At 46.4% G+C, this 12944-nt stretch overlaps 1 protein-coding gene across 2 annotated transcripts in view; it reads right to left on the reverse strand.

Annotated features, from left to right (window-relative positions):
• The window catches only part of galnt17 (polypeptide N-acetylgalactosaminyltransferase 17), a 512955-nt gene that overhangs the window by 361273 nt on the left and 138738 nt on the right, over positions 1–12944 (reverse strand). For both annotated transcript variants that reach the window (XM_072469451.1, XM_072469452.1), the window contains exons 3-4: positions 10431–10597; positions 7155–7329 (exon numbers count right to left, since the gene is read on the reverse strand). In XM_072469451.1, the coding sequence (XP_072325552.1) occupies positions 7155–7329; positions 10431–10597 (342 nt within the window). The remainder of the gene's footprint in view (positions 1–7154; positions 7330–10430; positions 10598–12944) is intronic.

Below are 12944 nucleotides of genomic sequence, written 5' to 3' on the forward strand. Positions count from 1 at the left end.
TTATGTGAGGGCTCAGATGTATATCAACTCTCCCCTGAGAAGTGCACCACGGCCCCCCTTACCGCCTGTCTCCCATGCTAGCCCTTCTGCTAGTAGGGTGGCTCCCCTCCCTGGGATGGTTTAACCCTGTATCCATTCTGTCTGCCTGTCTCCCTTCCTGTCCTCTCCCCCTCACGTGCTTCCCCTATTCTCGCTCCCTTCCCTCTCTGTCTTACAGCTTTAAACCGAGAAGAGGCAGCACAGTCCCGCACAAACACAGACTCCACATAGTTGTTCCTGGTCTCATTCTGTCTTCCACTTGCGTTCCTTTCTTCCCGCTGCCCTCACTGCTGCCACGTTTGATCCCTCTCCAAATTGTTCACTTTTACAAACACGTCGGCCTCCGCTGGGGTGCCGAAGTTGTGTTCCTTCCCCTGGTACGTTACCCAAAGTCTGGCTGGGAACAGCATGCCGAACCTCACCCCGTTCTTATAGAGCGCCAATTTTGCCCTGTTAAAACCGGCCCTCTTTTTTGCAAGGTCTGCCCCAATGTCCTGATACACCCTGATCCTATGTCCTTCTCATGTGCATGACTTTGTTTTTCGTGCCCACCACAGGATTTTTTTCCCAGTCTTGTTACCGGTGCAACTTTGCGATTATCGCTCGCAGCTGTTCCCCAGTTTTGGGGTTTTGGCCTGAGTGACCTGTCATGTTCTGGAGAGCTGGGGAAGCTGTCTCTCTCAGATTGCCCAGCATTTGGGCGATGTAGTCCTTTGGATCCCCCCCGAATGCCCTCTGGTAAGCCCACGATACGGACATTTTGCCATCGTGACTTGTTTTCGTGGTCTTCAACCTTCCCCTTCAAGTTCCCCTGGACCGCCACCAACCTCCTCACCTCAGCCTCCAGAGCCACGATCCTGTCACTCTGATCCGATGATGCCTTTTCCAGGTCCAGGATCGTTCTTTCCTGGGCATTCATCTTCTTCCTAGGCTGTCTGTGCGCTGGAGGGAGGCCATCGCTTCCGTCACCATCTCTTCACCACCATCCAGTACTCCATTTTAATCGCCACCCTCATGTCGGCCAGTTCCTTTTTTTAGGAAACTCTTCCATCCATCCCCTGGTGTGGGGATACGTCATCGTTCACTCCTGTCCCACCGTGCGGGTCGCCGGTCTTCCCCGCTCTTGGTTCGCCAGGGCTTCCACCTAGCCTTGTGGGTCCGCTGGAAGGTCCGCTTGCTCGTGCCCCTTTCCGCTCCTTCTGCCTTCTCGTCGACTCTTTGAACTGCCGTTTGCCGGCATCTTCCTTCCCACTTCTTTGCTGTTCGCCCTGTCTGGGTTTGGGAGAGTTCTGGGTGGCTTTTTGGGCCAGAAATCTCAGAAAATTCACCATATTGGGTCTGATTGGGAGGAGAGCCACCTGCTGTGCGTCCGCTCATCACATCACCACCACCGGAAGTCCCAGTAGCAGGTTTTTTATTCACTTTCACCCACAGACTCACCATCATTAACTCTCACCCACTCTCACACTGGGTGAGGGTGACTGAGTGCGCACCTTGAGACTGAGAGTGAGCCTGACAGACACTTATTCCACTCTAATACTCATCTTTATTTATTACTCTTTGTCCCTTTGCTCAGCAAGTTGATTCTTTTCATATCTCAGTTTATTTTTATAATTCATGCTTAATGTTGCGGCAAACTTTATCTTTACAAAATTTGCCCAGCCCCTGGACCGAGAAACATTTTGACATGTGTCCTCCCCCCGAAAAGGTTAGAGAAGCCTAATCCAAAGAGAAATCTTCACGTGATACAAAGGGCATGACTAAAATATGAGTGGCCAAGTAGTGACAGAATGGAATAATAATCCAGAGATGCAGGGAAATCCTCTGGAGAGCTGGGTTCGAATACATCTCAGCAGATGGTGAAATTTGAACTTTGATATTCAAACCATGAAACCATTGGCGATTGCCGTAAAAGCCCACCTGGTTCACTAGCGTTCTTCAGGGAAGGAAATCTGCCGGCCTTACACGGTCTGGCCTACATGAGACTCCAGGTCCACAACAATGTGATTGGCTCTGGAATGGCCTTTGAAATGGACCAGCAAGCCAATCAATTGAATGGCAATTAGGGATGCGCAATAAATGGTGGCCCAGCCAGCGAAGCCCACATCCCAAGAATTAATTTTAAAGAAATTAATACTTTGCATTTGGCTTCACAAGGAAAGGTATGATGATGTGAAGGTTCCTCTAAACGTAATGAGGGAGATTAGGGCCAGAATAGGTGTGGAGCAGACAGATGTGAGGGACATACATGAGGGATGAAGATCTCACACCGTACATTTTGTAAATTATACATAGATATGACCAATTTGTTTCGAAAATTTTAAAACTGAACATAAACCTTTAAAATAGCCGAACTTCTGTCTGACTGTGATCCCCGAAGAAAAGACGCTACCTAGTAAATTTGGGAAAACATGCGCCTTACTATCTGTAAGGAACCACTAATGACCCTTGTGGACTATACAGCCCAACTTCACTCAAATCATATAAAGGCAATCTGCATTAATAACCTAGGCTGGCCAGAAGGAGATATGAGTATCTGCTAAGATAAAGGCCTCACAAAACTTCCTTTCAATTCCTAATGGTCGAGACATTTAACAGTCTTTGGTATCCAGACAATGGATACACATCATTCACCAACGACCTGGTACAGAGATGAGAGCCATGTGACATGGGCCTCTGGCTTGTGGAACAAGTAATATTGCCTTGTTGAACTGTAAAGATCAGCCTCATAGGCAAGGAGCTCTGCAGAGGTGGAAAACTTGGACCCCATCTGTATTGCTTCTGTTAGAAGTTGAGTAACATCCCTGACCAGACTGATCCATCTCTGCATGCCTATCTCATCATGTGAAGCCACGTGAAAAGTGAATTATCCAGCATTTAATTTCAACCCACCAATCTCTGTGAAAGAATACCTTACTGGACTTTGATTCTGCACTCCAAAGCCCATGTGAAACAAGGGGCGCAATTTAATGGAAACGTTTCTTAGTGTCATTTGTGGTAGGTTTGGCTCGGAGTTTCTCCTCGGCTCTGTTGGCGAGTTCCACACCTTTATCTAACTACATTTAGTCACTTTTTCGGGCCCTGGGTAGTTTCTTTCATACCTGCACTTTCCGTCTTCATCTTCATACCCTCCTCATCCCCCCTTTCATGGGCATGGCCCTCCTCAGGCCCTGACCCTTGGTAGTGCAGCCTGGCACTTGGGCACCCTGACACTGCCACCCTAGCACCCTTGCAGTGCTCCTGCCAGCCTGACAATGCCACCCAGGCACTTTGGTAGTGCCAGTGTGCCTAGGTGGCAAAGTCCACGTTTGCCAGGAGCTGGTTAGATCTTGCGTAATCACTGTTAAGTGGGTTCTTAAACCCACTTAGCCATTTGAGCCATAACCAGATCTTGCGAGGCGCAACAGCCATCGGGAAACCCGGATAAGGCCACTCCCAGCATTACCGGCCGCGTCTTGCTCCAATTTTGGCGTGCCATGACCGTTGGACATGCCCAATACTTCTTTTTTTTGTGGTCTCTATACTCTATATCTTACTTTCTCTATCCATCTCTTTACTGCATGAATGCAGACCCTCTTTTCACATTTTGAGGATAAATTTGCTGCGAGGATGCCACAAAAACTATGGAGTTGGGAAATATGCCACTGCTTATAAAGAAGGAAATAAATCAAAATACCTTTCTGATTGCAGACGGGGGGCGAGAGTAGAAATTAGTGGTGCTTAAAGGGCGGTATGTGGTGCAGTGGTGAGCACAGGGACTACGGCGCTGAGGACCCGGGTTCGATCCCGGCCCTGGACCACTGTCCGTGTGGAGTTTGCACATTCTCCCTGTATCTGCATGGGTCTCACCCCCACAATCCAAAGATGTGCAGGTTAGGTGGATTGGCCACGCTAAATTGCCCCTTAATTGGAAAAAAAAAAAAATTGGGTACTCTAAAATAAATTATTGGTGCTTAAATTAACCCTCCATGTTCGTCATACATATTAAACAAATTAGCATTGCTGAACTAAGTTATGTAGTCCAGGTGGAATACATCCTTGGCTACAGATATGAGCACAGGTAGAATTGGAGAGGCATTAGTTACAACTTCTCACTCTTCATTGGATATGGGAATAGTGCTAGAGAACTGGAGGGTTGTTAATTTTGCGCTACTATTGAAGGAAAAGTAGAGGGGTAAACCAAGAAGTCACCCTAACATTGATGGCAGGTAAGCTGTGGGTAACTGTTACCAGGGGCAAAATGAGCTTTCATTTGGAAAGGAATGGATGAAACCAGAAAGGACAGCATGGATTTGTTAATGGCAATTCATGTCTAAATTCTTTGGTGAAGTCACAGGGCAGGTTGATTAGGGTAGCGCAACAAATGTATATCATGTGGACTTTCAGTAGGCCTTCAACAAAGTGAAATAGAGAAGGGATGTGTTAAGAAGAAGGAAGCTCTCAGAATCAAATTGCATTCTTGATACTGAACAGGCTGAGTGACAGGAAACAGAGGGAGGTGAAGGATTGGCGTTTTTTTGAGTGGGAGCTGATTTGCAGTGCTGTTCCCCGAGGGTCAGTTTTGTGTTCACCACTTCTTTAAATGTTTATAAACCACCGCGTCTCGGGTATGGGAACAGCATTATAAAGTTTGCAGATGACACAAAATTTTGCAAAGTAGTTGATCATGATCAGGGTAATTATAGGCAGCAGGATAACCTAGACAGGATGGTGAAATAGACAGATGCATGACAGATGACGTTCAGTGTGGATGAGTGTGAAGTAATTGCCTCTGGGATCACTAAAATAGAAATAGAGCATACTACAAATGGTATGATTTTAATAAGTGTAGATCAACAGAGAAAGTTTGACACCAATTTCTACAAATTCCTAAAGGTGGTGGGATCGGCTTGACAAAGTAGCTAAAAGCCACATTTGTTATTTGGGAGAAATAGAATATAAACACAAAGAGAAAATTTGCAATCTTTATATAAGATTGGTACAGTCTCAGCTAGAATATTGTGCACCATACTTCAGGAGAAACATGAAGTCCTTAGAAAGGATACAGAGGATTTTACCAGGATGCTAACAGGGATGAAAGACTTAAGCTATGATGAGAGGTTGGAAAATGTTTGGATAGTTTTCCTTGGAACATAAACGGCTATGAGGTGACCTAACGAGAGGTTTTCAAAGAAGTTTCGAATGAACAGATAAATAAATCTGTTCTCTCTAGTGAGTAGGTTAATATTGGAAATAATAATTGTTTTACATGGTTTTCAGAGTCCAGAATCAAAGTCAAATAGGTATTCCTTCACAGAGATCGGTGGGTTGAAAACCGATGCTGGAAAAGCTACATCGGAAATTGTGATGGAAGCTAATTTTAAAAGAGAATTGTAAAGTTATTTGAAGATGGGAAATGTCTAGAGTTATAACACGGGTGTTATGTTCTGTGTTGTGGCCGTGGTAATGATGCACACAGAACATCTAGTTCTTTCACTAGTAATATAGTTTATTGACAAAATGAACACGTGGAAAGATAACTATAATACAAACGGTAACAAATAAGTGCGTGCACTCTCCTGGAGCTACATCTAATGCGATTGCCCTCTCGTACGTCTTATTACCAACTTCTGGATTTGTGGAGCCACGTGGTGGATTTCTATCGCTGTCTGCTCGTCAGAGGTCATATAGATGACTATATACATCAATAGATGAGTATATACATTAATGTGTACATGCATATCACCAGAGCGGGGATGTGAAATTTAGCAAAATGATCTTCAAATATCTAACACAATCACTTTTCCCGTGGTGTTGACTTCACAAGTGAGATAGGCAATCAGAGATGAATCAGTCTGGTAGGTGACAGTATCCAATTTGCAGCTGAAGTAGTGTAGATGGAGGCCTCCATCTCTGCAGAGCTCCTGCGCGGTTGCTAGTCAGATAGTAAACTGCAGACTGAGCTATGCACTTCAGCAAGGCATATTACATGTTCCACGTACAGAGGCCCATGTCAAACAAATGTCATCGATTTAAAATAAAGGACAAAAGACTTAGGCCGGAATTCTCCGATCTGAGTTCGCCCCGCCAATGCTGCCAGCGAGAATGGAGAATTTTGATGCTCATATAAAACTCCATTCACTGCAGCGGAATAAGCAGACAGAGAACTCCGGCCCTCGAGTGGAGATGAGAAGAATTATTTTTAACTCAGAGTGTTGCCAGCATCAGAAATGCTACATTGGAAACTGTGATGGAAGCTAATTTTAAAAGAGAATTGTAAAGTTATTTGGAGATGGGAAACGTATCGGATTATGAACAAAACGCAGGGATGTGAAATTTAGCAAAATGATCTTTCAAATATCTAGTACAATCGTGACAGACTCTTGATGTAAGTCCCTTCTGATTGACGGTAATACATTTTTTGCCCTTACTGTCGTGTCTCGCAGATTGTGCTGAACATTTAACACACTTTCAGGTAGAAATTCCTTTGATTCATTACAACAATCTCACAAGCAGAGTGAGCACTAATAAAGAAGAAAAATCACTGTTGATGGAAATAAAAATCGGGGACGATGTAAAGATGAACTGCTGTTACTCTATCACCCATTTTGCACTATCACAAAGTCAAGATCTAGTCCAGTGCTTGGTTGCTGCACTCATATTGAGCTTGCTACATTTTCTGTTGCTCTTAGGCTTCAATGTATTATTATTATGATTAGTTATATAAAATAATAATTTATAATGTCATCAGCTGGACATATATTGCTTCACTTGAGTATTGCTGAAAAAGGAGATATGAATTGAAGCTTTTCATCTTGCACTGAGAAGTTTTGTTTAAAATCAGACCAGGCAGGTCAAAAGTTGGACAGTTAACTGTTCCCTGACGCACTCTTCATGGCAACGCCTCTAGCAATCAGAGTCCATTTGCCAAACATTGTGATGAAGCGCGAGCACGAGCAAGCATAAGCCATGGAAAATGCTCACATTTTTACCCACCTTCCGAACTGACCTTACACGCTTATGAAGGTAGGGAAGATGTTGATGCTAAAAGGAATATCTCCACTCCACATGACTTAAGAGTGATGCTATTTCATCAAAAGTGAGTCGTGCCCGCTATTGTTTGGGCATCCACTTACCATCCTGCACTAAACTCCACATGGGCATCAAAGAACCCCGTGATTAATGCTGTTGCAGCTTTCCATCCCTGGACTCGGGCTCGGATCAGGCCTTCACGTTTTTCATTCCTCACTACCTTTACCAGACCAGGGTAGCGCTTGTGGACATATTCTTCCAACGGGGCCTTTAGTTCTTCTGTAACATGATAATAAAAACACAGCCCAAATCAGTGGAAAGCAGCTAGCTCAGGATTGTTTTCAATGCTTGAATTTCCTCAATGCCAGTTGTACTGTAGTTGCACCGTTACTGCACCAGAAAGTTACACTGTTCACCCATGGATTTCTCAATTCATAATGCAGTGTCAGTAGTTGACCCTCCAAGCAACATGACTGCAATCATGGTGCAAGTGCGGGGAAGCATTCTGCAGACTCCTGCTTTTCTCAACTCTGTGAGACTTTTCTCTTTCAAATCGTCCCACCGCATCTGTAACCAACATCTTTATTTTATGTTGGCAGTAGGACGGCAAAGCAGGCAAAACCTCTGAAGCAGGCAGATTGGGTGGGATAATAAGAAGAGTTAATTTCTCAGAGAAGGACACCATTGTTCTTTTAGACAAGGTCTAAGAGAAGAGGCATTTTGCATGGTACAACGATCCTCCAGGCCTGGCAGAGCAGTCAGCCATGCCCTTTGGGGAGAGGTGGCATTGCCACTCTGCACCAACTTTCTCACTCTCAGGTAAGCAGAGCAGTACAGGAAAATGTTACGGACATCTGATCAGATCCCAACACTGGCTAAGATACTGAACCTGGAGCCACAACACTTTCAAAAAAATGTTAAGACTGTGCAGAAATATCGATCGCTCCAGGAGTGTTTTGCATAAGAAATAGGGCTTGTTCATTTTTACAAACAAAACGTTATTAAAACAAAAGAAAATAATAGTTAAACTTCAAACCTAACAAGAACAGCTTACATGTATCATTTAACACTGACACCGGGGGCGTCATTCTCCGACCCCCCGCCGGGTCGGAGAATGGCCGTTGGCCGCCATGAATCCCGCCCCCGCCGAAGTCTCCGGTACCGGAGATTGGGCGGGGACAGGAATCGGGCCGCGCCGGTTGGCGGGACCCCCCGCTCAATTCTCCGGCCCGGATGGGCCGAAGTCCCGCCCAGAAATTGCGTGTCCCGCCGGCGTAAATCAAAGCTGGTATTTACCGGCGGGACCAGGCGGCGTGGGCGGGCTCCGGGGTCCTGGGGGGGGGGGGGGGGGGGAGGCGCGGGGCGATCTGACCCCGGGGGGTGCCCCCACGGTGGCCTGGTCCGCGATCGGGGCCCACCGATCCGCGGGCGAGCCTGTGCCGTGGGGGCACTATTTCCCTTCCGCCTCCGCCACGGCCTCCACCATGGCGGAGGCGGAAGAGACTCTCCCCACTGCGCATGCGCGGGAAACTTTCAGCGGCCGCTGACGCTCCCGCGCATGCGCCGGGAAACTGTCAGCAGCCGCTGACGCTCCCGCGCATGCGCCGCATTTCCGCGCCAGCTGGCGGGACAACAAACGTCATTTCCGCCAGCTGGCGGGGCAACAAACGCCATTTCCGCCAGCTGGCGGTGGCGGAAATCCCTCCGGCGCCGGCCTAGCCCCTCAATGTTGGGGCTCGGCCCCCAAAGATGCGGAGCATTCCGCACCTTTGGGCCGGCGCGATGCCCGTCTGATTGGCGCCGTTTTTGGCGCCAGTCGGCGGACATCGCGCCGTTGGGGGAGAATTTCGCCCATGATTTCCCTTTAAACAGCACATAACGGGTGCGGGGCAGATATTTTAGCCTTCGCCTCGCAGATTGCTCACAGGTGGGTTCTGTTGGGGTGGAGGTCAGCTTCTCCACCCTGTGTCTCGGCATGGTGGGGAGACCTAATGGAGTTCTTAACCCTGGAACAGGTGAAATTTGCCATTAGGGGAGCGAGTGATATGTTCCACAAGAGTTGGTGTATGTTCATTTGGGCATTTGGAGAGCTGATTACTGTTGATTGTTAAGGGGGGTGGGGGGGGGCTTTCTTTTGTCGGGGGTTTAATATGTTGGGTGTGTTCTGCTTTACTGTAAAACGTAAAATGATGAAAATTGGAATAAAAATACTTTCGAACAGCACGTAACATAACATACAGCTCTATGCTCCACTTGCACATGCAGGCAAATTTGATAATTACATACACTGAACATATTCCTCCTGGTAGTGAAGCTTTTTCAGACCTCTTTCCGAAAACCTCTCTCATTGGCAACTTTTCATGACCTCTCTCGGTCGCTTCCGAAAGCTTTCTCTCCCCACATATTCGAACAGGATTCTTTTCTCTCTCTGAGCACCGCCCAGCCCCTCAAACAATGGTTCTGCCCTGGGGTGCCAGACTTGAACTCGTCATCGCTATCTGGGATTTTGATTACCCACTGCCTTTTACACAAAGGAACAGGGCCAGGCTATGAATCTGCAATTAACATCTAATTGATGGACAAAAGAGGCCATCTGATTCTGTAATAGGCTAATGCCTGGCGGATCAGAGTGTTTCGGAGGACAATGGATCTTGAGTGAATCACCCCAGCTGAACGGGGGTATCATGTTTATTCCCATTAACAAGTTTAAGTCTGAATGGGACAATGTATCTCAGGCCAGGTGGGGGTGTATACCTCTGACACAGTCCTAGCAGCTTTACCCTGCGTCTGTTAACCACTAAGTTGCCCACTACATCTTTGATCCCATTTCCGGATCCAATTTCCTAACATCTCCCTTTGTTAACAAAAAGAATCAACAACCTCACCATGTGAGGTTGAGCACACACAATCATTTTTCTTCCTTCTTTTTCCACCATAGGTACCACTACAAACATTGCACTAATAAAGTAATAGACACACTACTTTTACCCTCCAGGATGTTTAAAGGAATCTGTGCTACACACCTATCCTAACACACAGAAACAACTTGCAAAATGCTCTAAGCGCATTCCTTCACTCTCACATCTCTCATTTCACCTCTGTCTTTGCACTCAACACACACTCCTCTATTGCTAGCCGTATCCTTATTTAATCATGTTGCTGCAGGATAAGGTTGTCACAGCATGAGGCAGAGGCAAGAGATTGGAGAGAGCTTTCCAAAACCATGATGCCCTGATCCCTCAGGAGGAGAAGGCCATGACACACACAATGAATTGACTCCAATGTTTTCACATACTCCTGGAACATATAGATGGGCACAAGGTCAGGCAAGCCTGTAGCGTATACAATTACGCGACCGCATGTTTTGAAGATTACTGTACCATCGTCACTGTTGTCATCCACAAGGATAATTTCTTTCAGTAGATGGGCTGGCGTGTGATTCACTGCACTGTGCACAGAGCGGAGGATGACGGACAGAGCTTCATTCACAAAGATGAAAATGAGGGAAATCTGTGGCAGGTTCTTGGGGTAGCTCAATTCTTTGCATCTGAGGAACAGAAAATGTAAATTAGGTTTGTTGATCTTTTAATAGCATCACCCGTACAGTCACATGGATACCAACTCTATAAATATGATGTTACACAAGAAACAAAGACATTTGCATTTCATGAGCTACAACCTTCCTGGTGATTTGTACTTTACTGCATTATTATCTAGATTGTAATACTCCTATTTTGCAAGCTGTGAAGGGCATCGTTACTCAGTGAGATGATTTACATCCATGTGCATTACATTACAGGGAAGCAAAGATTTAGCATGAAAAGATTTTGAAAATTCGTTACGAATCACTCAGAAGGACGAGTCATACAGATTTGACTTTTGGATTAAAATAAAACTAACAAAAAGCAGCAATTCACCCATTCATATCATTTTCATATTTTTATGGGTTGGCAGTGGAGAAAGGCTGAGGGGGGAAGAGGGAAGGTAGTTAAGCTCAACAAAATACTCAGTTAGTGGGGTGTCTCAATGGTTCAAGCCGTTTCATGATTGCCTGACTATATCTCAGGAGAATTTTAAGGTTTTAATGAGGCACGGTGTTTTATTTAATTCTGAACATGACTCCAAGTGATGGACAGTTTCATAGGATGTCTCACTTCTGAAGCACTATTACTGCTCGAGTCTCAAAATGCTGGGCTTACAGGTCAAGGGCGGCACAATGGCACAATGGTTATCACTGCTGCCTCACAGTGCCGGGGACCTGCGTTCGATTCCAGCATTAGAAAACTGTCCGTGTGGAGTTTGCACGTTCTCCCCATGTCTGCGTGGGTTTCCTCCGGGTGCTCCGGTTTCCTTCCATAGTCCAAAGATGTGCAGGTTAGGTGGAGTGGCCATGCTAAATTGCCCCTTACTGACCAAAGCTGGGGTCACGGCGGTACGGCTTGGGAGTGGGCCTAGGTAAGGTGCTCTTTCAGAAGGTGGGTGCAGACTCGATGGGCTGAAGGGCATCCTTCTGCACTGTAGGGATTCTATGATGCCACAGACATAAGTACGCCTTGCAAATTGAACATTTCTGTGATAACCTGGCCGATTTTGTACTTAATGAAACATTTCTGCAAATACTATGGGGTGCAAAATCAGACATACCTTTCACTGGGCAGCCACAAGAAGTAGACAACTGAGTAAAAAGAACATTTTACTGAGAAGAATCCGCAGGAGATGTAAATTGAAAAAAATGTACAAAAGATGAGCTGTAATTTAAATCTGCAAGCTCCAGATGGGTGGACGAGCAGTTTGTGCATTGTCACCATTTTTAATTCCTCATAATGGTCAAAGGTCTAAACTGCGGAGCATGTCATTTGGGAGCCTGTGATTAGCCTCCGTGGATAGATTTTTCCCATCACGTTGATTCATCTGAGGAAAGAGCTGCTCTCCGAAAGCTAGTGATTCGAAACAACCCTGTTGGATTTTAACCTGGTGTTGTAAGACTTCTTACTGTGCCCACCCCAGTCGCTGGCACCTCCACATCATGTTTTCTGAAGGCAATAAAAGTTCCCCTTTTCACCACCGAGTGTGAAGCCTGCCAGTTTCTTTGAGGCAATCTCTTGCTGAGAGGTCAACAAGCTACCACAGGCTGCGTTAATGGCTACATCAAGGGACTACAAGGCAGGTGCACAGAGGTTTAATGTTTCTTCCAGATGGAGTTATCCTCCACCCAGCTATATTTTTTTATTTTGATGGACGGAGGCGCAAGTAAGTGTCCCTGTAGGCCACTCTCCCTTTCAGGAGCATTCGCCTCTCGGTCTGAGGTTGAATATTGCTACAAGTCCTCCTATTGGGCCTCTTGCTTTTTCTCCATCCACTGTCCTTATCAGGAGGAGACTGGAGGTGATTTCTTAATTGGCTGCCTCTGGGAAGATTGCAACCAATGTCCCTCCATAGCCACGTCCAAGTTCCCAATCTGGAATTGTAGATGATGTCGGAATCGTGACCCACCCAAAAACTTTGATTCCCTGTCATTTCACCCTCAAAGATACAAATACGTATTTTCACACACGCAAGAACCCAGTTCATTTACAATGAACATTCTCTGGACCCAACTTCAAATTACATGGAAAAAACTAGACCCGGAATATTGCCAGGTCTGCAGCAGCCGCGCCATGCAACATGGTGGTGACCGCTCGCGGACCTGGCCTGGCCTGCAAAATAGTCCCCTCTTTGGCCGGCTCGCGCAACCCAGACAACCCCTGCCCCACAGTGCCCCCAGCCCCATTAACGTCCCCCCCTGCTCGTGGATCGGCCCTCCTCCAACTGTGGCGGCACTGGACTGAGTCCGCAGACGCCATGCCGGGTTCCCGCACAGCTGGGACCACACGTGTCCTGCGCCGTCGGGAACT

This window comes from Scyliorhinus torazame, chromosome 12, assembly GCF_047496885.1.
Source record: "Scyliorhinus torazame isolate Kashiwa2021f chromosome 12, sScyTor2.1, whole genome shotgun sequence".
Lineage (NCBI taxonomy): Eukaryota > Metazoa > Chordata > Chondrichthyes > Carcharhiniformes > Scyliorhinidae > Scyliorhinus > Scyliorhinus torazame.